This window comes from Barbus barbus, assembly GCF_936440315.1.
Source record: "Barbus barbus genome assembly, chromosome: 11".
Classification (NCBI taxonomy): Eukaryota; Metazoa; Chordata; class Actinopteri; order Cypriniformes; family Cyprinidae; genus Barbus; species Barbus barbus.
The window spans coordinates 24,265,535-24,293,463 of record NC_136739.1 but is presented as its reverse complement, the minus strand read 5'-3'; the positions used below and the strand labels follow the sequence as shown (position 1 = coordinate 24,293,463).

The window sequence follows — 27,929 nt, the reverse complement described above, 5'->3', positions numbered from 1 at the left end:
AAACCGTTATACTGACTTCTTCTGTAGATAAAGCAGGATCACGAATGATTCGCATGAACATAGATGGATTTAGGCAGATCAGGATCAACGCATTCACTTCAAAATGAAAGTAACGTTAATCTTCTGCGTCTTCAGCTGCTCAGATGTCAGGAGTAAATGACAACTGCTATATTCATTATTACATCCAACAACTAAACTCTTCAGTCGCTTAATCTGAGACATCTTGTCTTCCCCTGCACCGGAGTCGACACAATGATGGACGGATGACAGCTCACTCAGGGCGGGTCCAAGGTAAGGCGGTCTTGTCAATCAACTATCGTGGGAGGGGCCTGTACAGAACTACGTCATTCTGACAGGGCTCTCAGAACAGCCTGATTTGCGAAAGGGGATTTTAAAATGGGGATTTAAAAAAAAAAATGGGTGGATTTTTATCATTATAGGATGGATGTGTACACACACTTCCAACACACATTTATGTTCGAACAACTTGAAAAGTGAATTTTGCATCCGATGACCCCTTTAAGAACGACAGCAAAAGCTCACAAATCTTTCTTACAAATAGAGTTTTTTTGCCTGTCTGTGCAAAACATCATAAAAAATTGGTATAGTGCCAAGTGTTGCCATGCTAGTAATTTTAACCAGAAAATAATAATACCCACATGTTGTTGTGCAGTTGCCTGTGTCTGAATTATAAGATACTATATATCTCTATTGTACAATACTCTGATATTAGTTCATTTCAATTCAAGTCTATGCATTTTTTCACCATCATGCCCTGGGAAAAAATTAATGGTGAAGCAATCCATTTCAACCTAGTTTAGATCTTGAAAAAATAAGAAATTCACATTTTTGCACTTTAAAAGTAGTATGTTCATTACCAGTTAAGAAGTAATGTTCACAGTGTTATTTGAATAATTTTGACAATGGTTCTTGGAAATGTATGCCTTTTATTTTGTATTGTGTTCATCAATGCAGCAAAACTGTACATATGGCTGGGCACAAAAAAATAAAGGCGACAGTGACTTCTTGGCATTGTGGAAGCTCCCACATTCCACAGACCTTTGGGATAAGACAAAGCAGACCTTTCTACAAGAGAATAACTCAGAGGAACCAGGTGAAGGCCCCTGACCATCCAAATATTGATGAAAATGTCAATGCACAAACGAACCATGTCTTGACAGTGGTTGCACATAGTGAGACAAATCTGTGCAAGCTTTCATCCAATAAATCTGTCATTTTGGACCATAATTGAACATGTTCTGGCAAGCTATCTGTACCCTTCCCCACAACAGGACCCTTTTACGTTAGCTACATGATACAAATTCAGCATGTGATTCCGCTTTAACCTTACAGACAGTATTTTGAACTTGAAGCCATTATCTTGCATATAATTGGCATCCATGCATCAGCGTTCCTTGGCTCATGTTTTATTCAATACTTCTTGCCACAAATTTGGCAAGGTAATGTAAACTAAATTCCTGTTCAATTATTTTTCGTGTTCCATCTCCTGAAGACACATGTAAACAATTCATAATTCGGCGACGTGAATAGAGAACACCCAACTGGATTGCAAATTACGATGAGCGATAGTGCTCTTCAATTGTGTTGCGCTATCCCTGAGAACCTTATTCATAATGAAACGAACCAACCTTTTGAATTATACAACAAAAGTTCAGCTACAAGACCATTAAATATGTATACTGCCTAGAGCAGGGAGTTTTCCACACACACACAATAGTGGAGTCACCACAGAGATACTGGTAAGTGTTGTGGTATCACTAAGAGTGCCAACATCTGGCAAGGAGCGAGTAGATCCTCTGGCACTACACTGTTTAAACCAGTGAGACGTGTGAAAAATGAGCATCACTCAACATACCTTAAAGCAAACCATCTCGCTCCCGCATAAATGAAGACACTGTCTATGGTTCCCATCATCACCCATTGTACCTTTCCCATGCTTAGAAGAGGAAATATCCATGTGTATTATAGATTTAGAACAGCAATGTAAATCAGAAACTACATAACCAGACTAGACATTTAAACCATACAAGACTTTTAAAATAAGCAGAAACAATGGATTTACAATGGAATGTGAAGAGCCCAGAAATTTTCATGGATTAAACTTCCAGGAATTATTTCTGAAACATTGTTTCAATCTAAAATGTTTTTTTTTTTTTGGCATTTCCAGTTTTGTTATTTTATTCTGTCACAACTGACAATAAAAGGAAAAAAAACTACTTGCTTGAATGCATGTCCTTGTATTTGCTCTTGTATTTTGCCCCTAGTACTGTATTTCTTGAAAATAGTAAAATATTTGGACGACAGTTATTCAAACATTTAAGGCCACAAAGTTCAACTACAACAACTTTCTCCATCTTTTGTTTTACTCCCAAAACCATGATATCATACAGCATTTTTTCCTTTTTTCTTTTCATTCCTTTTTTTTTTTTACAAAAATATTTGCAGATACGATTGTACACATTATTACTCCTCACTGGAATGGGAGTGACGGCAATGTATCCTGGTGATAACTGGTTTTCCCCATTAAACACCAGCCACCCATGGTGAGTGAGGGCCCAGTGTTGCATAGATTTCAGGTGTGGATTTCAGTAACTGAAGTCACAGTATTTGGAAACAATTTCACAAAATGTCTGAGGAAATTAAAACAAAACAAATCAAAAAGTGGTCTGATGGTTGTACATTGGTATTACAAACATAAGGGCACAGCTGTATAAAAAATAGCCTTTTTAGCTGAGGTTTCAAGTCTGTGGCATCAGTGCTGGGATGTCCCTGCCCAAGTCACAGTGCAATGATAGGCTCCTCCCATTGATAGGAACCACACCCACAATATTAGAGCTCCTCCTTCCGCTTGCCCACTTTCTCTTGGTCTCGGCCCCTGAGATTTCTCATGAAACCAGTAAAGCCAGCTTCCTTTAGGGGGTAGACAGTGTAAGTGAGAAATGAAGAAAAAAAAAACACCACTGTGGCGCCAAAAAGTATTTGGACACTTGCATGTAAAACCATTAAAAAAACATGTCAAATGAATGTCATTGTATTAGATCAATGGTTCTCTAACCAGGGATACGTGACGTGACAGAGAGGGAATGCAAATAAAAGGTTTGAGAACCACTGTAGATTAACCAAGACAAAATAAAAGTGCCATTTGCAAATAAATTATGCTAGATCTTTTCTGTTTCTGCTGTTATTTTTTTATTTGTCCTAGCTGTAATGTAGTTCATCACATTAAATATGGGCATGTTCTAGCAAAGGTGCAGTCACATTAGATAAGCATGTTAAATTACTTCAGATTCATATATGATATGATACAACAGGATGATGTAAGTCAGTGATTTTTAAAGGCCCCCCACTGTCCAACACAATATTTGAAGGCCCCCAAATAAAAGCTATTTTTGGTATTTGTCATAATTTTTTAGAATTTTTATTATTATATATAATATATATTTTATTTTTATTTTTATACATTACTAATAATTTAGTTTAAATACGTTTAATCCACCCTGCAGCCACCTTGGAAGTTTATTGATGCCCCTTAGTGGGCCCCGGACCCCTGGTTGAGAACCACTTCTCTAGTGCTTCAATGAAATTAAATAAAAATGGGTAACAAAAACAAAAATAATTAAAAGGTTAAAATATACACATGTGCTTGAAACTAGACGGAGTGTAAAATCAGCAGTTTAAACAGAATCATCTCAATCATGATCCAATCCTTATCATTTCAAACCCATTAAGCATTTTGCTTGAGCTTTCTTTTACCTAAAATTACAACTTTGATGTTCTGTCATATACATTTTTATGCGTTTCTTAATAGGGCCACTGTATTAAATACAAATCACTCACAAAATCACATGACAGAGCACTTACCCCTCTTTCCCCATTGTATTTCTCGCTGAACTTCCCATAGTTGTAATAGTTGAATGTTGGGTAGCCCTCAACTCCCTCCTGTTTACACACCTCATGGTTTTGTCCCTTTGTGCAGTCCACTGCAGCATATGCAATCTGAAAGGAATTAAAGCATAATTATTTTGACATGAAACAGTTCTGTCATAGATTAAATACCCTTACTTCCCCAAAGTATGCTGTATCAAAAAGTATTACAATGGTAATGTGATATATACAGAGCTGTGGTTGCATCTTTTTGGAAACATAAAAGCACACTTCTTTTTTCAACAGTAATAAAGGCATGAGTTTGTGAGTTGTGCACAATGTAGTGTGTGGTGAGGAATTATGCTGTCTGATCATTGTTTCATTGTTTATGCTCATGAGCCCCTTGGAGAACCATTGTGCCGAGTTCCTGGGAGAATTTACTTTCCCAAGAGAAAGATGTATATTTGAAACACATTTTCAATCAAACAGCCTAACTGCACTGATACGTATTGCATAGTGTGTGGACTGAACTGAACATTGCTTTGAGTTTCTATTGGGCTAATTTACAGAGATGTAAAACACTACTCAATAATCCATAGGACTGCATGGCAGCACATTTGAATCTTCTTGATGACCATTGGCTTGTATATAAACCTTCTTCTGATATGGCAAAAACAATTAAGAAGGAATGACAGCAACACATAAAAACCCTGAAGCTGACAGTCAATAGCACTTAAAATCAAACTTCTATGCCCTTTGGAGTAGATATTTTAATGTGTGAAAACTAACTGTGAAATCTAACAGCACAGCTGCTTTGGCACTGACTGAACCGTTTCGCTCGCTGCAGCCCTACGTCCTGAATTTAGCCTGCCGTTTTTCTCTAGGGTAATGAAAAATGAGTAATAAATTCCTGTCAAGAAAGGCCATTCATAGCAGCATAGGATAAAATAATATAGCAAACACCCCAACATTAAAACAAGAGCAAAGATTTATGCTCAGGATATCTGAGGATGGCAGTTAGCGAAACACAAACAAATGAACCATAAATGTCTCTCGACTAAAAAAAAAGAGATGCTGTCAAGGCATATTTTAGCCCTGCCAAATGATATTCGGTGCATTTTATCACTCAAAAGGTGAAAACAAAAAGCCTTATTTGCATAACTCAATATTTATCTTCATGGCAACCACGTTTGCCGCTATATGAATGAATTCATCTAGTGAAATTGGCATGTAGTTCTCTCACTCTTAAGACAAAAACAACTCGTATGAAAAGCGATGCTAGGGATCTTGGTGCACCAATCAAACATGATCCTCCAAGATTACAGGGTTTCACTGGAGCTTGACATAAACGTGTCTGTGATTATTCTGTCTTTATATTGACAGGAGAAAATGGAGAGGAAAGGGATTGTTCATTTGGTTGCCGGCCAATTCTAATATCGATCCTCATGTTGGTGGAATACCCTCTTGGCACTTGACTGATCTTTCTATAACCTCACCAATAAGCGGATGTAAGCAACATAAGACTCATGGAAACTCTGGATTTTGTGCTTACAGAGGGTGGTTTATGAGATGGATGAGGTTAAAAAAAAAGGTCATTCCCAAAGGCACAGAGATCCATCTCAGACAGTAATTATCAACCTCACAGAGAAAGAGCCCAGGTCATTGCGCACAGGAAATGAAATGGCCAGTGAGCTCATGAATATTACAGAAGATAATTTATTTCCATTTGGTGGTATTAAGTTAAAACAGGTCAACAAAAGAACATCTGAACCAAGACTAGGCTTTAAGCCATTAGCCTTTTTCCACAATTGAAGTATGTTGTATTTAATTGGACTGCATATAGTAGCTTTCACTACAAAAAAACTGTTTAATAGTCAAGCAGAAACAACAGAATGCAAAGAGGCTTTATATTAAGAATTGAAGGAATGAGGCTCTAAGCCCTTTTTCTGCTAGAAGGCCTTTCAAAATGTTTACTAATGCACTGTACATAAAGGAAATGAACACTAATGAGAACAGAGGATGGACAGAGGAACAAGGAGATAATTGGACTCTAAGTGGAACCAGAAATACAAACCCTTGATACAATTAAACGGACCTCCTTGTTTGAGTGTCGGGGTCACATTTATTTGCAAATTCAACTGACCTTTTGCTGAAATGCTAGAATTACTTTGATGCATCCATGAATAAAAAGAATTGATGGGTATATTGGGTAATCCCAAAAAAGCAAAATCTGATTGTTTAGCATATTCAACTCTTTGTAGTCTGAAAAGTTAGCTACCGTAATCCATATGCCCTGTCATTTTCTTTACTACTATTGGACTGAATTTTATTGGAATTAAGGCAAGGCGACTAATTTTATTCCATTGGAAAAGCCCTCATCCACATTTTCATCCACATTATTTACTAAAATATGGCTTGCATGTCAAAACTCTATCCCCCTTTCAATTTATATTTCTGTGTATCCCTGTATTCTTTATCTTTGTATACATCCTAAAAATTCATAAATAAATCATAAATAAAAAGAATTGGTGGTGAGAGGTGAGACTGGAAGTGTTCTTGGAAGTGCTTGATATATGTAACTAATTTTCCCTCAGCCTTTCTCTATATAGTGAAGTATGGTATTCGCTATGTAGTGAATAATGGATGAGTGAATGAGTGAGCAGTTTCATATAAAGGATATGAACTAAGGAATAATTGACAACGGCCTGTTGAATTTTATTTTTATTTTATTTATTTTCATATTGAAAAATAATGCACACACAGGTTGTAATGGAGCCATGCATTATTTTTCAATAACTGAATGGCCCAGAGTCAGTCAATTTCACTTATACCCCGGTTACCACACTCCAAGACATCGTTCAGCTTTTTCTTATTCATCTCATCCCAAGGCCGTTGCTAATTTCAAGATGTACTTTTAGAGCTTGCAAATGTGAGTGAGTGTATGTTTGTACAGTAGCTATGCTTCCATCACCCTGTTTTTATGTGCATTTTGAAGTATTGCATCTGAAACGAGTGATGGAAAAGGCAAATGTCACACAAAAAAAAAAAACACCCCCTTATTTTGCGAAAAAGATCTTGTTCAAAAAAGAGTTAATGTGAATAATGGGAGAAGGAAATACATTTACCGAATAAATTCCAACACATGCAACAAAGTCATGTGACTGTGTCATGTGACTTTGTGAGATGGGATGGCATAATTTGACTAAGCAGCGGACCAATCTCATTGCACTGCATCTGAAATGCTGTTATGGTCATTCTGCACAAAATCTGTCGTCAAAATATTTCTGTATAATTGCCTCCCAGAACTGTCTTACATGACTGCATTCGCATGCATCCACCTCCTAAAGCAATGACCATATTTATTGTTTCATCTGCTCGCTCTGAGGCGCAAGTAATTTATTATATATGAAAATTACTGTATTCAGTGGCTTCTCCTTCTTTAGTGCCAGTGACGTTCTCATTGACTAGTTTGATGGAAACTGTGCTTTATTCGCAAATATTTTATGCAATATTCCAAATTTTTTTATTCACAACCTTGGATGGAAACAAAGCTAGTATGTGTGTGCATGCAGAGACAGAGAGAGAGAAGAAAAAAAGTGTGCTTTCCATAGATAAAAAGGTAATTTATTGGTGAATTTTTATCCTATTGTTTGTCATAATTGTTTTCTTGGTCAATCTTTGTGGGTTTTGGTTAATTTGCTGTTTTAGGCTGGAAGGACTTTTGAAGTAGCTAAAATCATTTGGGCAAAGTGGTCGCCAGACCAGGAACCATTACATAGCTGCACGTTTGCTGGAAAATAATTGCACGCCTTAGAATGCTTGTCAACCAATCTGAATCAAGCATTCAACAGCCCCATGATATAATGTGTGAATAATAAAAAGCTTCTGATGCTCATGTGGTCTCATATGCCTCATGAATTCAGTTCTACTGAGAGATGCAATGACTGACAGACAGGAGCAGAGGTTTACGCATGTGGGAAAAATAACTCCCTGTGTATTAAAGGATGCTGTGAAGTGGCTCACTGTTTGGAAAAACCAGCGGATGGAGTTTCATGAACAGAGCTTTTAGTATTCAGACAAACAGTATCTGTTTTTAATAATATCTTTAAGGGCGTTAGCACAAAATCTAAGACAAAAAAAAAACAAAACTGGCTCCATTTGAATCTTGGCAAAGGGAATTTCCAAATGCAGTCCATCTGAATAACGATTATGCACAAGTCTAAACTGAAGAGCAATAGGGAAATTGAAAAGGACTGACGTTGTGCCTGATGAATTATAGACATTTGCAAATAACAATTCAACATCACTGTCTTATGGCCAGTGATAAATGTCTGCTGTTAAAGAAGCCAAAGGAAATGTTTTTACAAGCCTCTGAAGATCCAAAAGAGAGACAGCTACTTTCAGAGAAGTTTTGGGAGAAAGAGGAAAGATTTAGAGAATGATGAAATGTTAGTGTGTAGAAGCCTGAGATGGAGTGTTACTCCGAAATACGAGTCTGAAGTGTGAAAAAAGTGAAAACATCGGCACTCGTCAAAATGAAAGCAATGTGTGAATTTAAAAGTTAAGCCAAGCACACTACATGATTTAAGCTTGTCAGCCTTCAAGTGTTAAGTCTTCAACTAGTCTGCAACAAAAAGCCACAGATCACAGCAAACTCTAAGCGCTCAGTGAATGTGAGAGGGGAATAATAGACAATAATAATAGACAGTAATAGACTGAATTATTTTTTTTGTTAAAAAAAAGCATAAATAAATAAGTGTTAGGAGCGACAACATTAGCTGACACTTTACAATAAAGTTTGATTCGTTAACATTTAGTTCATATCTATTGCATTAACTACTTGCATAATTACATATACTACTAACTAATATACTAATGCTATACACTTTTTGGAAGGATCATGTGACACTAAAGACTGAAGTAATGTTTGCTAAAAATTCAGCTTTGCCATTACAGAAATAAATTATATTTTAAAATATATAAAAATAAAAAAGTTACTATAAATCATAATATTTCAGAATATTACTATTTATACTGTACTATTTATCAAAGCTTAATAGACTTTTTTCAGAAACATTCCATAAATCTAGTAACATCAGATGGAACACCTGACTAAAACATCCAAATACAATTCCGCCACAAGCCATGAGCATCCTCACACCAACACGAGTCTTTAAAGGGGCAAAGAAGTCTTGTAGTGAGTGCTTGACTTGAACTGACAAAACATGGCCAAGGCAGCATCGTCTGCCTCACACTATAATATAGAAATCAACAGAGAAACACTAGACGGATAACAAGTGAGGTAGAAGATTGAAGGTCAGCAGCATCAGACAGCACAGTGACGGTGACATTGAAGACCTTGCGAACGTTCTGGAGATGAAAAGAGATTAAATTCTAGGATGTGTGAAGGCTGTCTGAATGAGAGAGGGAGAACTTGATTGCGCTTGACAGAACCTGGAAGTCATTTAAAAGGGTTTGTTATTTAGAGTGGCTGGAAATCTCCTTAATGGTGTTGAGCCTCACCTTGCGGTCTTCTTTGAACAGCTCAGCTGCTGTGGTGAAATGAGGGACGGCGTTCTTGCAGTGCGGACACCCTGGGGAAAACAGTAAGATAAGTATTCATCGAGTTGTCTCACCTTATAATGCTGAGAACAAACGGCAAGAGGTGATATATCCCAGCATACAAAAATAGACGAATACAGAGATGAATACTAAAGCAAAAGAACAAAACACAATGACTGAATTCTTTACAAATAAAAAGACATTACTTCCATGACAATAACTTAAGACAAACAAACACGCACGTAATCGATCACTGCCTGCAAATAGCAGGTTAAACTGACAGAATTCAACTTTATAGCTCGTCAAAAGTCACTTTATTATTCTCATAGGCAATATATGTCTATCAAATTTACTAAAGAACAGGCAAGAGTTTCTACCCTCCTTAGTCATAACTCCTAAACTTTAATTTCCATCATGTTCTTATGAGGTGGTTTTGATGCTAAGGGTGTTATTCTTATAAATTATGCATGGCATTTGAAGTTAAATGTTTCAAATGAACAACTTCCATCGAATAAACAGCTGCCTAAAGCTAAAAACTTGCCAAATGGCATGGCTACACAGCTATGGGACAACCGTCTCATTAATGTGCTGGTTTAGGTTGTCACGCAATCTTGTTTGCACACACTTGTGCTACTTTACGTTTTTTAAATGAAAGGTATTCAAGTGAGTTCACTTTGGAAACTGGTGACTTTTAAATGGCAGTTAATGGCACGGTCATAATTTGCAGGGTAGCAAACAAAGGCCTGTTTGTGTGAGGAACAAGGGGTCTAATTTAAAAGACACGAGGGTCATTATAAATAATGGAGCATAAAGTTGTGTACCTTCCCTTTTGGCTCATGTTGCCATTATATGAGGAGAAGAAAGGCTGGGCAGGCCTCCAAACCCATGCGAGGTCGATGCGAGTCCGTCTCAGTGCCCAGCTAGACACGCTAATTAAGAAGTCAAAGCGTGGGCTGTACTTAAAATAACAGTGCATAATCATTTTTCATCATATGCAAGAAGAAATTTGGAGTGCGTTTCAATCGAATATCTGGTTCAGTTGTTGCCCTGGGAACAATTTCTCAAGGGTCCAAGTGTCAAAATCATTCCAGTGCACTGAAACATTTGCTTCCTAGACATTCCCAGAATGCACTGGAGGTGTACTGACTTGACATTGACATCTGACATAAGGGATGTGGCTTGCGTGAACTAAAGCCCTCGAGTTTGCTTGATAACATCTGATAAGAACATCTTGTTTCAACTATCATGCTCACTCCAGAGAGTTACCACTATTATCAGGGTAGCTAGGTGATATTTAAACCTTCAGTTCCGTACAAATGCTAAGACCTGCCCTATTATTAAGTTGCTTCACAGCGACGAAAGCTGCCCACTATCACGTTCATCGAATGGTGCCGTTCACCAGAACAAAGCAACACTGATGTAATCATTCAATTCAAAGCTCTGCATAGCTTTGTTTTAAATGGGCACTATTCACACCATAATTTGTGCCACTAATGAACTGTTTTGATTAACAGTCTTTAATATCCAAAACAAAAGCTATGTTTGTCATTTCCGTTTGTATTGACGTTTGTGAGACTGAGAGATCAGTAGTTGTGGAGTATGACACAATACAGGTCTAATGCCAAATAATTACAGCACCGTTCATTGAGTTCATTGAGTACATGCTGCAATTATGTTACAAGCCTCAGTTATGATAACAAAAAAGGGCATATTAATATGAAATTATGTTCTCAAATGTGTGCACAACCAACAGTGGTGCTGCACAGACTGAAAAAATCCAATGAGCGATGCAAATTTTAGTCAAGTCAGCGGTTATTTAAAGGGGGGAAAAACATATCCAGATACATTTTTACGCCAAAATTCAAAAATACATCAACTGAAAAATACATAATTAAATGGATTACATAAGTACATAATTCATATATACTAAAATAAATAAATAACACAGAAAATGGGACACATTACAACACATTAGTTTTTTACATTGCAACATTATTTTTATGAGAAATTAAGTACATTTCCCCATAAGTTTTCATTACTGCAATGCATCTGGATATATTTTAACAAGTATAGGAGTTAGTACGGCCAAGTACACTCCAAAACATTGTTTTATGTCATGTTGGTGCAAACTTTACTCAACGAACGGTAGAGAACGTGCATCAAATTACAAGATCAGTCTCCCTGTCTATTCCCATGATCCTGAGATTTGTTTGCACACAAACGCAAGCACATAGCAACACTACCATTCTTGACAACATGTCAACAGAAAACATGAAGGAAGAAAAAGGAGAAAATGAGCCGAATGCCAATAAGACGAGACAGTGTTGGGGGAGATGTGGGCAGCAATTTGATGTTTTGTTTTTGGCTCCTGCTTCCCATCGTCTAGCCCTCATCTTGCAATTTCATTGGCTGTTGCTCATCACTGCTCTCTTGCTAGTGACAATGCGCAGACCTGACGAATGCTTGGCCAGATTTCAAAACAGTTTGAAATGTATTGTAGCATCTGCGCAAATTGGAAGAGTGTCACAACGAGTTGGCTACTATCTGGGGTTGTTTGTCACAGATGTACGATATACAAGAGAAACACGCACGCACGCACGCACGCACGCACGCACACGCACGCACGCACGCACGCACACACGCACACACACACGCACACACACACGCACACACACACGCACACACACACACACACACGCACACACACACACACACACACACACACACACACACAAACTCAAGGCAGTGCAAAAATCTTAACCATCAACCATCTATAATCTTTCTTTTTCTTGCCATTGTCACTTTTGTCTTGCTTAGGGTTTGTGCAAGACACTAATTTTGTAAAACATTTTTTATGGAAGAATATGTAATATGTAAAAAGGACTATACAATTGCATTAAACTGTGTTTGTCTTCACAAATAATAACAGAGGAAGAATAGATACAGAGGAATAATAGTAATTAATCTCCCTTTGCTTCCTCGAGCCTAAACATTTAAAATGGTTTTTACCATATCAGAAACATACATCATATTTAACTGTTATGACCTATTGTAAATATTTTAAATATGAAAGAGCTATATGCAGGAAGCTATGGTGCCATTTGGCAGATGTGACGCCACCTGCACATTTCAGTGCTCCATATAATTGTAATCACACATCATGCTTTAGGAGAATGCAGCAGAATTCGGATTCATTTTCCTCTAACGCTAAAAGGTTTATGAAAACCCTGGATATGTGCTTTGAGACCGAAACTACAGCTGCAGTATTTCTGAAAGAACAGAAGGCTTACATGGAGCAAAGAACATGACCAAAGCGTGTTTCTTCTTTTTCAGAAATTCCCTGAAATCTTCGGCTCCCAGGTGGCTCACGCTGGACGGCATCTCATCCCACGACTTCTCTGGAGGAGGTGGGGCCTGGGGACTGAGAGAAACAGAGAGAAAGAGCCTGTGATTAAATAGGTAAGCTGCTAGGCTGACATCTCAGAAACTGTAACACTCACAGCTGAGTTAGGTCACTGTAATAACTGTGAAAATTTTCATAATCACTTTAATATACTGAATAAAATACTGATGTAATTAGACTTACACCCATGAGTTCAAAGAAACTGAACGGCTGCCAAATTATTTAGACATTTAAGCCAGAATTTCATTTAATTCCATAAAATAATTTCTATAATAACAAAAGTATTAATTTCTTGGTGTTCAGCCTTGGTGAACGTAAGACATTTTTTTATAAAATCACACTGACCCCTATGATAGTGTATATATATGGTTTGACATTTTGTTACTGCAATGCTAATGCTTTTTGAGGCCACATTACATGCATATCACACAATAAACAATTTCAAACATGACTGCACCTCAGGACTAAACAAAACCCAAACTTGGGCTCTCCTGACTTCCCATGTCCCAAGGTATTATCATATTGCATGACTACAAGTCTGCAGTATTTGCCATGAGTCTGACAACACACTTGGCCCTGCTGTTCTGGGACCTGTGAGATGCCACTTAAACTCATAGCTGATGCACGCACAGAAGGACTGCTCCAGGATCAAAGCAAGGGCAAGCTCTTCCACTGAGAGGTCATTTTAGCAGTGATTGATTGTAGCCAAGCTCCGTTGAACACATCCCAAAGAGTCAAGGGAGACAGCAGTAAAAGTAAATTCTCAAGCTCCCAGCCCACATGCAGGTCGCTCTTTAGAATCAGTCAGTGTGTGTTTTCGAGAGCATGTTCCTATTGACTGAACCCCTGTCATTTATGTGGCCCTCTTAGTGTGAAGTTCGGTAATACGTAAAAAACATCTCCAGGTCAAATGTATGTGGCCCTTTCAAACAATTCTGCAGTCTCGCTTTTTTTTTTTCCAGAAGTCTAACACTTGTTCTAACTAGGTGACATTCAGTAATTACTTTAACAAAAACAAAACCACAAAGTGGGCACTTGGACACATTTTTAGTATTTATAATGGACCTTCCTGACTATTTATAGAGTTAAGAGATTGCAAAGGGGAAGAGCAGCACAATAAAAAGCTATTTCTGCCTAACCTGTACCTGACCTTAGCTGAGCACTACATCCACCTCCATCAGAAATAAATATAACAAAGTGTGAAGAAATGCATGAAAGCAAAAACAAGCATTTACCCATGTAGACCTCCATCCACCTACATAAACAACTACATCCAGTCAAAAACAGCCATTGTGTTTTATCTGTTTTGTACATGAACGCCTCTGCAGAGATGCACTGCAGAAACAGCATATTTTCAAGGCCTTTTTTTACACTTCTATAGGGACAGTAGAGAAAGAGGGGAGAACATAATAATAATAAATTAATAATATAATAAAAATAAAAGTATTATAATAAATTAATAATATAATAAAAATAAAAGTATACTACTATTATTATTATTATTAGTAGTAGTAGTACTATTAAATATTGACCAAACTATTCATATGGCAAATCTTTAACTGGCATAACCATAATTTAAATGCAATAATAATATAATACTAAAACAATAAAAATATAAATTAAAAACTACTAATAAATAACTGAATATCTCGTTGCAACAATTTACACCAGAGTTAAACTCACTTCTGCAGCCACTCGATGATCTTGTCTTTGCTCCGTAGTTGAGGAAGTGTGTACTTATCCTCCCCCTTTTCAAAGTACTTCACTGTTGGGAAGCCTGAGATTTTGAATCGCTCTCCGATGGACTTGTGAATGGTGGCATCCACTGCTGCCAATACACCGGGGCTCTGAAACAAGACAGAAAAGCACTTTCAGTTTACTTTAAGCTTAAAAACGCACCATACTGTACGTTATCTGACAGTTAATAGGTCAGATTCACCTAGAATGTGCAAACAGATCCTAAATGTTGGACGTTGTTAGTCTATTTGTTAAACTCTATTTGCAAACTGCTCTTTTTCAAAAGGATCAATGTGATTGAGGTGCCAAGCTAATTAGAGACGCTAATTTTGAACCCAAATCACTCTCTAAAAACTTTCCAGCAATTATGGAACTCATTAGATTTCAAATGTCTATTCACAAATTAATTAAAATAGTGAGGCAATTTGAGAACAGAGCAAGTTGCCATTTTAATATTGATTGTGTTCTGTGGTTGAAGGGACCTCCTGTTGGTGGAGTAGATGAGATGCATATTTATTCAGTGATTTCTGAATCTCAGGAAAGGAGATTGAGGATATAGGAATCAGTTCCTTTAAATTCATGTTCAAACCTTAGATTTTAAAACCACTTTCTTTGTATAAAGACATAATACATCTATCTCTTTATCTAACTGGTTTAAATTAGGAATGTTAAAGTTAACCTGTTAATTAATTAGATTTTAAAGACAAAAAAAAAAATTTGCATTGTGCATCCAGCGCATTTAGATTGTTTGAGAAATATTATATCTTTATGTACAAAGACCACTGCTGCAAAGAAACAAACACTTTGAGTGTCATCCACACAAATTGCAGAGAATTATATTTACACAAATCCTATTATTTAGACAGATTTATGACATCCCCGGTTTAAACGCAATCAATTTGTTGTTGAAGTGCTGGAGACAACAGGCAAGCTTTTTTGATTAAATGACAGCACAATTTGGCACAGCTTTGTTTCCACCATTATAAAGCTGCGAACTAGACTGTCATTATGAATGTTTCCTCAGCTTAAACTCAATTAACTCCCTCTATTTGCACACATCTGTCAGTGGGATACCTTATATTTATGATGAGAGTCTTGGTCATTATCACAAACAAAGGATTTGTTTTCGAGTTTAGGCACCAACCCTGCAGGGGCCAAACAATCTATGGACAGCTATCGGAGCTGTGAGCCAATTAGAAGTGTATGCAAACCAAAGCACTTGACAACAAATACACAAACACATCTCATTAAAGTAATGGCACCGCATTTCAACAACACACTTTTTTATTATTATTACCTTTATTTTACCAGGAAGAAACTCATTGAGATTAAAAATCTCTTTTTCAAGAGTGTCCTGTCCAAGATAGGCAGAGTACAACCATACATACATACACAGACACAATACACAAAAATAATAATAACATAATACAACTGAAAAAGCAAATCCTTTAAAGTCAACCACAATCCATAACACATGAGGCAAAACATCTACAGCCAGATATGGCTGCCTCCAAGTCAGCCAACATCCTCTTAAAAGCGACCAATGAGACCAGCTTATTAAGTTTCATGGATTTCTGTAACTTGTTCCATGTAGAGGGAGCAGCATACTTAAACGCCTTTTTTCCCAATTCAGTTCTAACCTTTGGAACAGACAGAAGGAAAAGATCCCTTGAACGAAGATTGTAAGTCCCGATATTATTTACACTGATGTAGGTCAGAAGGTAAGATGGAAGTAGACCTAAAATAGCCTTGTATATGAAGATATACCAGTGTTGAAGTCTCTGCATTGATAGAGAAGGCCATCCAACACGTTCATACAGTTCACAATGGTGAGTGAGACTGAACCTCAGAGCTCCATGTTATACAGTGTTCAATACATATAAACTTTGAGACGAAGTGTGCATGTATAAAACATCACCATAGTCAAGTATAGACATAAAAGTGGCAGCAACCAGCCTCTTTCTAGATTCGAATGAAAGGCAGGATTTGATTCTGAAATAAAACCCTAGTTTAAGTTTTAATCTTTTTGCTAGCTGCTGAATATGAAAGGTAAAAGAAAGAGATTCATCTATTAAAATACCAAGATATCTGTATTTCGAAACACATTCAATCCTCGTACCCTGTAGAGTGAGGATTGAAGGCAGATTTGATTTGGACTTCAAATTTGAAAAAAGCACGACTTTTGTTTTTTCCGCATTTAGAACAAGTTTTAAATCATAAAGATTCTGTTGAAGCGTGTTAAAATCAAGTTGTAATTGGGAGAGGGCCTTGTCTGCGGTGGGTGCTGAACGATACAGTACAGTGTCATCTGCATAAAAATGAAATTTTCCTTTAGACACGTTACTATCAATGTTATTTATATAAAGGATAAAGAGCAAAGGCCCCAAGACTGACCCCTGGGGCACACCTTTTTTTATTTTGAGATAGCGAGAGGTGTTGCCATCCGCCTGCACACACTGAGTTCTGCCTGTAATATAATTATCAAACCAGCTGACAGTTTGTTCGGAAAGTCCAGCCCTACACAGTCTGTGCTTAAGCACTGTGTGGTCCACTGAATCAAATGCCTTAGAGAGGTCAATAAAAAGGGCTGCACAATGCTGCTTGTTATCTATAGATTCAATAAAGTCATTTAAAATCTTAAAAGCTGCCGATATTGTACTATGCCTTTTTCTAAAACCAGATTGGAAGTCAGATAAAACATTTTTATTGTTAAAAAAAATCCTTTAATTGATCACTAACAAGGGACTCTAAAACCTTGACCAGAACAGATAATTTAGAGATCGGTCTGTAATTATTTAAAATAGAAGGGTCACCACCTTTTAACAGGGGAACCACAAAGGCTGATTTCCAAATGGAAGGAATAACATTTGTGTTCAAGCACAGATTGAAAATATTAAAGGCACGGCAATAAAATTTGCTGCTAACTTTAAAAAGTGGGGATCCAGTTTATAAGGGCCTGCAGATTTTGTCGTGTCCAATTGCTTAAGGGCTTTATTTACATCTGAAACATTACTAGGACTGAAACTAAAAGACTGACTAGAAGAATCCAAACCAACAGTCTCCACTGTAGAGGAACACTCATGTTGAGTATTGAGTGACTCAAATAAAAATCCTGAGCCTATGAAATGTTCATTGAAACAGTCAAGCATTTTGGTTTTATCAGTATGTTTTTGAGAGTCTATTACAATGCTTGAAGGAAGCTCCTGGCCCTTACTGTTTTCTGATAATGATTTAATAGTTTTCCAATATTTTGATGGATTATTCAGGTTATGAGTGGTTTGAGAAAGAAAATTATTAGCTTTGGCTTTTCTAATTTTTAGAGTACAAGCATTACGCAGTTGCCTGAAAACCAGCCAGTCAGAGTTCTGATTTGATTTTCTGGCTTTTGCCCATGCCATGTTGTGCTCATGAAGGATATTTGCTAAATCAGGAGAAAACCAAGCATTGTTTCGGCCTTTAACTCTGTACATCTTTAACGGAGCATACTTATTAATTATATTGGTAAGCCCCTCATAAAAGAGGTTCCAGGCACTATCAACATCTGCACTAATATTTATTTTTCCCCAGTCGTAATTAGATAAATCGTGGAGGAATTCTTGTTCTGAGAAGTGCTTCATGTTACGCTTGACTATAATGCGTGGTTTAATTTTAGGTATTTTAGTATTTCTAACTGTTGCTACGACACAGTGGTCACTGATGTCGTTTGCAAATATAGAAGCGGTTGAATACTTATGAGGAGCGTTAGTTAAAATCACATCTATTAGCGATGATTTGTCCGGATTTTTAAAGTTTGGCCGTGTGGGACTGTCAACAATCTGAAAAAGATTTAATGAATCACAATAAGCTCTGAAACCATCAGAAACTGGTTGTAACCAGTTCCAATTTAGGTCTCCAAAGGCTACTAATTCCTTAGAGTTATAATCAGACAGGAGTTGCATTAAGGAGGGCAAAGCACCGCTAACAGCTGAAGGTGTCCTATAACAACCAACGACCGTTATACAAAGTGAATTAGAGACTTTGAGCTCCAAGGCTAAAAATTCTAACTGTCTAACTAACGATATTGATAGCAATACATTAACTTGATACTGGTTTTTGATGTAGATTGCTACACCCTCACCTCTATTAGGGTGGTCAGTCCTAAAAACATTATAACCACTTATATTAATTTCTTTATCTGAAACCGATTTACTTAACCATGTTTCAGACAAGACAATTACATCAGTATCTGTAGAGTGAGCCCAAATACGCAACATGTCCTTTTTAGGAACAAGACTGCGTACATTAAAATGAAAGAAACCAAGACCAGACCTTTCTTTAAAATCTGGGGTGTTAAAGCCTATAGAGGTGTCTGGACCTGGGTTTGGCTGCACATTTCCTGACATCAACAGTAATAAAGCAATTAAATATAAAAAAAAAAATAATAATAATAAAAAAAATCACTTGAGAGATAAGCATGGCTGCTTGAACTTCTGCGCCATCCACTTACAAAATGTCATATTCGTAACTCCCGTCGTATATTAATATATTCACATTTAAACATCCTTATTCCAAAGTCTCCATGAGATGTAAATTGTAAATCTAATCACGTGTACTCTCTTTTTAAACCGTGTGCAGGGCCGTGAGCACAAGGAATGAGAAAAATAAATGACTTCAGCTCTCTCGGAGGAGAAGATGTGAGGACTAGAGCATGCATTAGATAATGCATAACGTGTCATTATTGAACTCTGGGAAGAGCATCACTCTGAGTAGCTCCAAGCTGAAGGCTAGAGGGATGGCACAAAGGAAAAGGAAAAGGAAAATTAGATAAATACTCCAACTATAAGGCTCTGGTGACTGCAATTGGCCTGCAACTATGGACTAGAGAACAGAGCCAGCACTGCGGACACACCTGGAAAATGAGAAACACACCACTCGCTAAACTGGCCAGAGATGTTTGTGAACTGTACTATGTCTCATGTAATAAGTTTAAAGCCTAAAAAATTACCATGGCATGCAAGGACGGAAATGTTGAATCGGAGGTTGAAAGAGTAAAACATTTTCGGGTGTTATCAAATTGTCTAGGATGATGGAAAATTACAGTTGGCTTATTTTAATCAAGTCAATTGGACACAGACTTTTTACAAGGAATGCCTCAAAGCAACAATTACACACCTAGAACCATTTCATTAAGTACACAGTTGTTCTGTTGCCTCCATGTTGTCTTCTGTAAAGTCTGTTTGAATTTTATGACAAGCAAATATATGAGCATTATCCATTCCCTATATGTCAGAGAATTAGACTGAAGGAACTCACATCTGGCTCTTTATTGAGGATCTCAGCAGCTTCATCATACTCTGGCTTCATCTTCTTACAGTGGCCACACCCTAAAAACCATCACAATGAAGAAAATTAGAAATGCGATTAATTTTAACTTCATAAACTTGAAAAAATCATTGAAAAAAACAAATTAGGAAAAAAAGGAAGTGTGAAAATGTTTTTAAAAATGTATACAGTAGTGCTTTGAAGTTGATGTGCACTTAAGATAATAATTAAAATTATCCCTTTCCTAATTGCCCACCTGTTACATAATCATAAAAGCCTTTCCGGTAATCATAAGCCAGAACTCACTTAGTCAAGCCTGGATTTAATATGTATTTATTTACACTATGGGAATATGAACAAATCACGTCACTGATTCATAAATGGTTTGAATTTTTGCTAAGAACTATGTACAAGAGTTTATTACTGGTCACATGAAATTACACACTGAGGGGGATGAGTGTCAGCATGCATTTTGTCTAGTTAATATGATGCAGGTAAAGCATCATTTTTTTTTCTTGACAAACTCAAGAGTGTGCATTGAGAGGCCTAGCCGATGTTGTCATTGGCATTATGATAGCTGAGTGCATGTGAAGCGATGTTTGTGTGTAAACAAGGATATTGCATTTGACCTTGTTGATGAGAATTTAAACAAGTCATCCGGTATCTTGACAGAGTATTAATGTGGAGAGAGAGTATGTGCACATATGCTCAGTGGTGGGTTCGAAGGATACACCCTGTGCCATACAGGAAATGAATATGTTATATCAGAGGTGTTTGATCAAAAATGTATGAAAGCTGAGAGCCATCTTCCTTCAATCACTAAAAAAGCAACCTCCCAAGAAATTGAAATACTACCAACCATACCCGTATCAGCAAATCAGTGTAAGGTAGAAACATTTGAGAATAAAATTAATAGACAAAAACATCAACAGCACACAAGTGCAATTCAACCAACTTAAAGAGAAGCGTTTTTTTCTCCCTCTGACCTCTTCAGTGGTTCAAATTAGACTTCACTCGACAAGGTAATTGGAGTACCATATATAAACCATTGTACAGTTCATTGCATATTTGACAGTAGGCTATATGGACCGTTGAGGACCATAGTATACTGTATATGAATGTCTTCAGTATACTCCAATGCACTTCAAGGAGTACAACTAGTTCTGCCTTTGTACGTGTGCAAAGAATAGTAATGTCATCATAATAATATGCCCAAAACATCGAAATATAGTGATTTTGACAACTGACTTGTCAAACAAACATAATCCTAAGAATTAAAGGGATAGATCACCCGAAAATAAAAATTATGTTGTCATTTACTCACTCTCATGTCATTCCAAACCTGCAGAACTTTCTCTTTTCTGTAGAACTCAAAAGAAGGGAAAGTTTCTGTCCATATAAAGAAAGTCAATGGAGTCCAAAACTACAGTAGATGTCATTGACTTTAATTGTATGGACACAAAACTTTTTGCATCCCACAGAATAAATAAAAGTAATATGGATTTGGAATGACATGAGGGTAACAGTATTTTCTAACCCTTTGACTACCTTTAAATTAAAGCCATTCAAGCCCTAAGTCCTGCAAGAGCAGTGTTGTTGATACTCACAGGGAGCGTAGAACATGACCAGGGCTGAAGGATGCTCCTCCAGGAATGTGTCAAAAGACTCATCGGTCAGATGGAAGACCTCTGAGCCGGACTCAGACCAGGGCACCTCTGGAGTTTTAGGCTGTGGTGGCTGGGGGCTGTGCAACATATTAAACAAGTAGTTAAAAACAGTTCCATTAGTCAAAATGTTTTTGTTGTTTCAAAGCCTATGAAATTAATGACTAAAAACCTTCCAAATGACTGATGTGAGACACCTAAGCTCTAAGTTGGACACTGCCAATTCACATCTCACAACTCATTTCAGCTCTACATCTGGTGAGGAACAGTCACACCCACATGAGTGAAGAGAGCTAGTCTGAGCAGTTCACATCTGTGTCCTCACGGGCCCTGTGCCCATATAAGTGTGACCCAAATGATTCCTTCGCAGAGTGGATAGAGCCAAGAGCTTGTCTCCTAGAAATGTGTGAGCTGAACAAAGACCAGCCAGAGACAACTATAACACAACCATTCAGTAGGTAAAGTGCATCAGTAAATGTTCTCACATTCAAACTCTCACTATCTTCGTTCAAAATTAATTCTATAAGACAAGCCAGGGATACATCTGCAAGCACTTTGAAATTTTAAGTCTCTTAACGTGCACTTGCACTGGTCAATCAACTCCAGCTGTCATATGGTTTATGGAATCGCAATAATGATTTTCTGTATCTCACAAACCATGGACCACCCACGGTCCCTTCATTGACCATCTCATACAAAAATGGTGCGAGCTGATTGAATAACTACTTAGCAAATTTCAGGAGTCATGGAACACAATTTTTTTTTTATCAGTCTGCCTAAAATTGATCATAATTTAACTAAATCTTTGAAATAATACTGTTTAAAAGTTTAGAGTCAGCAAGATTTGTTCATAAAAAAATCTTTATGCTCACCCAGATTGCATTTATTTGATCAAAAATAGAAGTAAAAACAGTAATATTGTGAAATATTATTAAAATTAAACTGCAAGCAGCAATTAAGGGGCCAAGCACAACAGAGGCAATGAGGAGCTAAGCAAGCACGATAGGAAGCATCAGACCAGTTGAAATAATTAGTAAAGACAATTTTTGATGATTTTAAGCGAAATGGTTGAAAATCCAAAAATACAATCAGTCGTAATGTGACATAATTGCTTATCACTTTTGACCAATAGGTGGCGCTGCCAGCAAATGACAATGACACACAGAGCTTGGTGTCAATACGCCAAAGAGTTGCAGAAATACAGACTCAGATTCAGATCGGCATCATGCCATCAAATTTGACAATGAGTTACACAAAATTGGTCCACTTTGTTGCCTAACCTTACTTTTTAGGCAGATAGATCCAGCAATAATTAAATATAAATAATCTATAAATATTTCTACTTTTGTCTTTTTTTCTTAAATGTTTTTCTTCTTGCTTTCTACTTCTATCTTGTTTTCTATCTAGATTTACGCGCCCTTAAACATGAAAATACAAACCAAGCTGTGGCTGGTCTTGTGACATATTGATCAAACAGTCTCTTCCAGTCTAAGTGGGAAGTTATTGACCAGAATAAGTGGACCAGACCAATAAAAAGGTTTCTCATACTACTCACAAACTACTAATGTGTCATGCCAAAGCACATAACTTAACAATACATACACTGCTCAGGACACAGTGCTTGTTAATCAGGTCTAGTTCATCTAGTTTCACTGCATCAGCACTGTTACTGAATTTATTTCTCTTAATGTTGCTAGGCAAAATATTGTGTCACTGTATGACTGGAAGATACATGCACTCCATAAATTACTTCTTGCATTGTATGCACAGCTCTAGTGATATTAATCTCTGAGATGTGTAGACGTGCTGTAGACTGTAGTACATTTTGTTCACTTTGTCACTTTGATAGTTGGTTAAGACACTGCAGAGATTTTAAAGCCTAATCACATGTCTGTTAGGAGGCACAGAGGAGTGTTGTTTTACAAGGCATCATATCTTTCACACCACAGTTCCTGTAAAACACTCCCTGGGTAATGGTAGAGACCGCGGGCAGAAGTCCAAGATGTCACACCTCTTACAAACACAGTGATTCTTTACAGCTTTTAAAATAGTAAAGGGCATAAGAATGAATAAAGAGAAGCTGTGTATGTTTGTATGTCGAGAGTTGAAACAAGGTTTACTCACTTTTTCAACCAATCAGCAATGTCTTTAGAGGTGGCTCCATAATTCTCATAGTGATGCAAGAATTTCCCCTTCCTTTTTGTAAAAAGAACAAAATGATTAATCATAAACTGGCTAATAAAATCCAAAGCAACACAAATAATTTCATCATGAACAAACAAAACATTTTCACCAATATAAGATGGACAAAATTTTAGAGAAAAAAAAAAGTTTGTAAAATAGGTTGGAGCCATGGCCTAGTGATTAGTGCACATGCTCTCGCAACAAAGCAAGAGATGTGGGATCGATTCTGGCCCGCGTTCCTATCACGATCCCATTATTTCCTGTCCTCTCTCTACTCTCTGTATAAAAACATGGCCAAAAGATGGTAAAACAGAAACAGAAGGTTTGTTTAAAACTATTAGTATTGATTTTTACAAAAACATACTTCAAATCTTGCCTTCTTTCAGAAAGGACATCCTAAACGGGTGAAGTCAATATATATTAGTGCTTATTTTTGTCAACATAAATTGCACTAGACAGCTTAGGATATTTGTACCCGCACAACAAAGATCCAAGGCATTCAAGACTGCTGCTTGCTTCTTGCTGTCCAAGATAAACATTTTAAATGAGCATTTGACTCAAAGCTAATTAAGCCATTTGGCCCAGGGCTCTTAGCATAATCAAAGACTTCAGCTAGCAGCCTTTGTGCCCTTACTAATCCATACAACCACAAGCAGACGAGATCACGAATGTATACAGCAGCATGCGGAAGAAAGCTTCATGCATCGGAAACTCAAGTTTTATCTGCCATCATCTGCTCCTGTTCCGTGACTGAAAATAATCTGCAGCAAGTGGGAGCTTAGCCGAGATGCTGGCAATGGACTGTCATTTGTAACTGTCACTAATCAGTTCAAATCCAAAAGCACTGTGGCAACCTAAACAAAGAAATATAATAATAAAGTGGAAATCCCATGTCCATCAAACAGAATTATCACTTTAGTGTCAGGCAAAATCTAGATTTTTTTAGTTTTAGTCTCAAGCGAGTTTCAAATGGTAAGGGACCTCAAGTTTAAAACAAAATAAAATTTTCATTACATCTAAAGAATTATGCTGTCTTTGATCTTTGAATAGTGAAATATTAATTGATTCAAAAGAGCAGTGCTGAGGTGGGGAGGTGTGGTGTAGTCGTGTAAAGATCTGGCCTTGGGCGGAGGGCCATGTTTAATTAACCTTTTAGTAATTAAAACAGCTGTGAAATGAAGGAGCACCAAACAGAAGCTAAATGCACCTAACTGCTGCCACAAGTCTATATATACAGGGAGAATGTTCTGGACAAATTGCACCATGCAGAGAATACACATTAAAATTCTCTGATTCATTTAATATCATAAATCATGCCTTTTGCTGGGGCTATTAGTTCTAGCATGCTACATATAAAAAGCTGCCCCAAAACTGTCTCAGAAATGAATTAATTTGAACCCTTTTAATATGCAAATATTATTTTGTGGAAGAAACGAGTACTTTTTCAAATAATGCAAATCAATTCTCTACCTGCAATGCTACATAGTGCAGTGGTCAAGAACATGCTGTGCTCAAAGTTCAAATTATTTCAACAAATATTTACTAGAAGTAACATTTTATGTATTTGAATCTTTGAAAGCCTTTAAATAGAATTCTTGGACTTTCACAATTTTTTCTTGATCTATTATTTAACAGTACTTTTGTCAGTAATAAGACTGAATAAGTAAAAACCCCTGATGTAGTACATTTAAAAGTAACACTCCACAAAACTAGTGTTCACTAAGGTGCATTTTCTTATGCTGACATTTCATGTACTTGGGCTTTTGAGGGAAAAAAAAGGATTGGTGAATGCTTCTAGGAAAAGCTCTTACGTCTCAAAAAAATCTTCAGCCCTTAAGTGGACTGTAGAAGTAGGGTACAATGGGGCTAAAGGCCCACCTTAAGAAAAATAGTGCTATTCACTGCACCTAAAATGTATAATTGCCAAAAAAAATATATATACGTCGTATTGAACATTAATGGAGCAACAGATTGTTTGAGAAAATAAATCATTCAAGTTGTTTATTTTGTTTAAAAATCTTAAAATGTAAAAATAAATGTATGAGGTGGCAAGGGGGGCCTTTTACCCCACACACGGGGTAAAAGGCCCACGGTATTGACACAAATACTTCAGCTAAAATAATGTTTTGTTTAATAATGTCTAAGTTAACACTTGTTAAAAACAATCACTTTAGCAAAGTTTGTATTGCTTTCTGCTTAATCTGAAAAAAATGATAAAAAATGTGTTCAATAAATATAGGCCTACTGTCATTAAAATATGCTAATATAAAAAAAATATTTTAAAATACAGAAATAAAATCATTTTAATAAGTATAGATTCTGAAAGTATTGAAGGAGATCCAATAATAATTGAAAATATATTTACAGTAGTAACAACAAATTATATTTTATTATATGATATGATTAATATCATGTTTTTAAATATGATGTTTCATTCTAAACATGGTGATTATTTCTAATATGGACACATACATAATATATATGATATTTATAACAACATAATATATGATAGGCTATTTACCATCTGAATCTAACCATGTCATGTGAACAAATGGAAACGTCAGCGATCTATTAATTATCATGTTAATTACTGTGCGCCTTTAGCCCCAACAGCAGGGACGCTTTTTACCCCAAATACATACTTTTACATATTCTTTCGTTATTTAAAAACTGTTGCTTTAATTATCTTAAACAAAACTCATGAAAATCATGAAGACGACCTTTGTCTCAAAATATATGCATTAATTTTAGCGATTCTCATTTGCTACTTAAATCTACAACATTTTAAAAAACATAAAATATTAAATCAAGTAAGCACAGAATCAACTTTGCACTCCTGCGCGCGATCGCGTCAAAGATCAGACAAATAAACACGTGCATGTTGAAAAGCGAATGTTTTGCAAAGTGCTACGCCACGTTTTTGTGCCATCTAGTGGTTTAGATGAAAATAATATCAAAGGCGCCTTTTACCCCGGGGCGCCTTTAGCCCCATTGTACCCTACCATTCTGATCCTTCTTTCCTAGTTTTCTTCTAATTAAATGAATGTACAACGCTATAACACAATAAATTTCCTTCCTATTTTGTGGCACAAAATAATTTACTTGGCAACACTGGTATAGATATACCCTGTAACATCAAAACGGCTTTAATATCAAATCAGATTTAAAGCTTAGCAAGTTAGACCATTTAATTTCTTTGTGCATTCGAGTCAAAAATCAAGACAAACTTACTCAAAGTAGCAGAAGGTTGGGTAGCCCTTGACGCTGAACTCCTGTTTGAGCCCGTCAAACTCTGCCGGGTGCACGTTCATCCCAGCCAACACCTACACAAAAGCAATGAGTTAGACTTGAAACAAACAATCCCTGTCTAGCACCTCAAATACAGGAAAATGAAGATGAATGGCCACATCAGAGAGTAAACAGAAAGCTTGTCGATACAGATGGCTTGCAGCGAAGTGGCACAAGGTAAATATCCATCTCTCTCATGACATTGCAAGGTTTGACCTGACATGCTAATCGCCCCCCGAAAGCAATTTCAACTCACTTTGGTTTCGGAGGAAATCTACTTTTAGTGACTACAGCCTCAGTTTACTTTGTCTTTGGACACATCAAAACATGAGGGAACGTCATCCATTTTTATAGTGTGTCACATTGCTAAGTTGAAAAAAATATAGCTTGTGCCGTTAATTCAAACAAACTGCACCGTTATGACAGTCTATGCTTGATGATACATTCCAAAATAAATTTATATTATCCTAGAGTAAGTCACAAATCGTCTCCGGTGGCCCGTACGCATCCGTCAGGCCAATGAAAAATATGCAGACAAACTCTGCTGACCAGCGATTACCTCCCAAATCCATCAATGCTCCTGCAGTGCTATCAGCTTCTCACCACACATACGTGAAAACTCAGAAACACAGGAGGCAGCAAATCTACACGTCGCGTCCATAACAGCAAGCAACCCATTCGTTATGCAAATCTTCAAAAAAGCAACTTATTTACTAGTGCTCACTAATCAGTCTGCGGTTACAGAAAAAAATACTGCTTAAATATCCCTCCATATGAAAAGAACAATAAATGACAGTAAATACTTTACAGTAAGGTTCAATTCATTAACATGACTTAAAGAATTAGCTGTCATAAACAAAGAATGAACATTTTTACAGTGTTTATTGATGTTTGTTGTTGTTAAA

At 36.8% G+C, this 27,929-nt stretch overlaps 1 protein-coding gene across 1 annotated transcript in view; it reads right to left on the bottom strand.

The window, feature by feature from the left end:
• Window positions 1-932: 932 nt before the first annotated feature.
• The window catches only part of LOC306877007 (protein disulfide-isomerase A5-like), a 55,561-nt gene continuing 28,564 nt past the window's right edge, over window positions 933-27,929 (bottom strand). The window contains exons 9-17 of the mRNA XM_079428516.1: window positions 26,968-27,059; window positions 23,677-23,748; window positions 21,496-21,632; window positions 19,880-19,950; window positions 14,534-14,697; window positions 12,738-12,868; window positions 9,409-9,479; window positions 3,883-4,017; window positions 933-2,931 (exon numbers count right to left, since the gene is read on the bottom strand). Coding sequence (XP_079284642.1) covers window positions 2,851-2,931; window positions 3,883-4,017; window positions 9,409-9,479; window positions 12,738-12,868; window positions 14,534-14,697; window positions 19,880-19,950; window positions 21,496-21,632; window positions 23,677-23,748; window positions 26,968-27,059 — 954 coding nt within the window. The 3' untranslated portion in view covers window positions 933-2,850. The remainder of the gene's footprint in view (window positions 2,932-3,882; window positions 4,018-9,408; window positions 9,480-12,737; window positions 12,869-14,533; window positions 14,698-19,879; window positions 19,951-21,495; window positions 21,633-23,676; window positions 23,749-26,967; window positions 27,060-27,929) is intronic.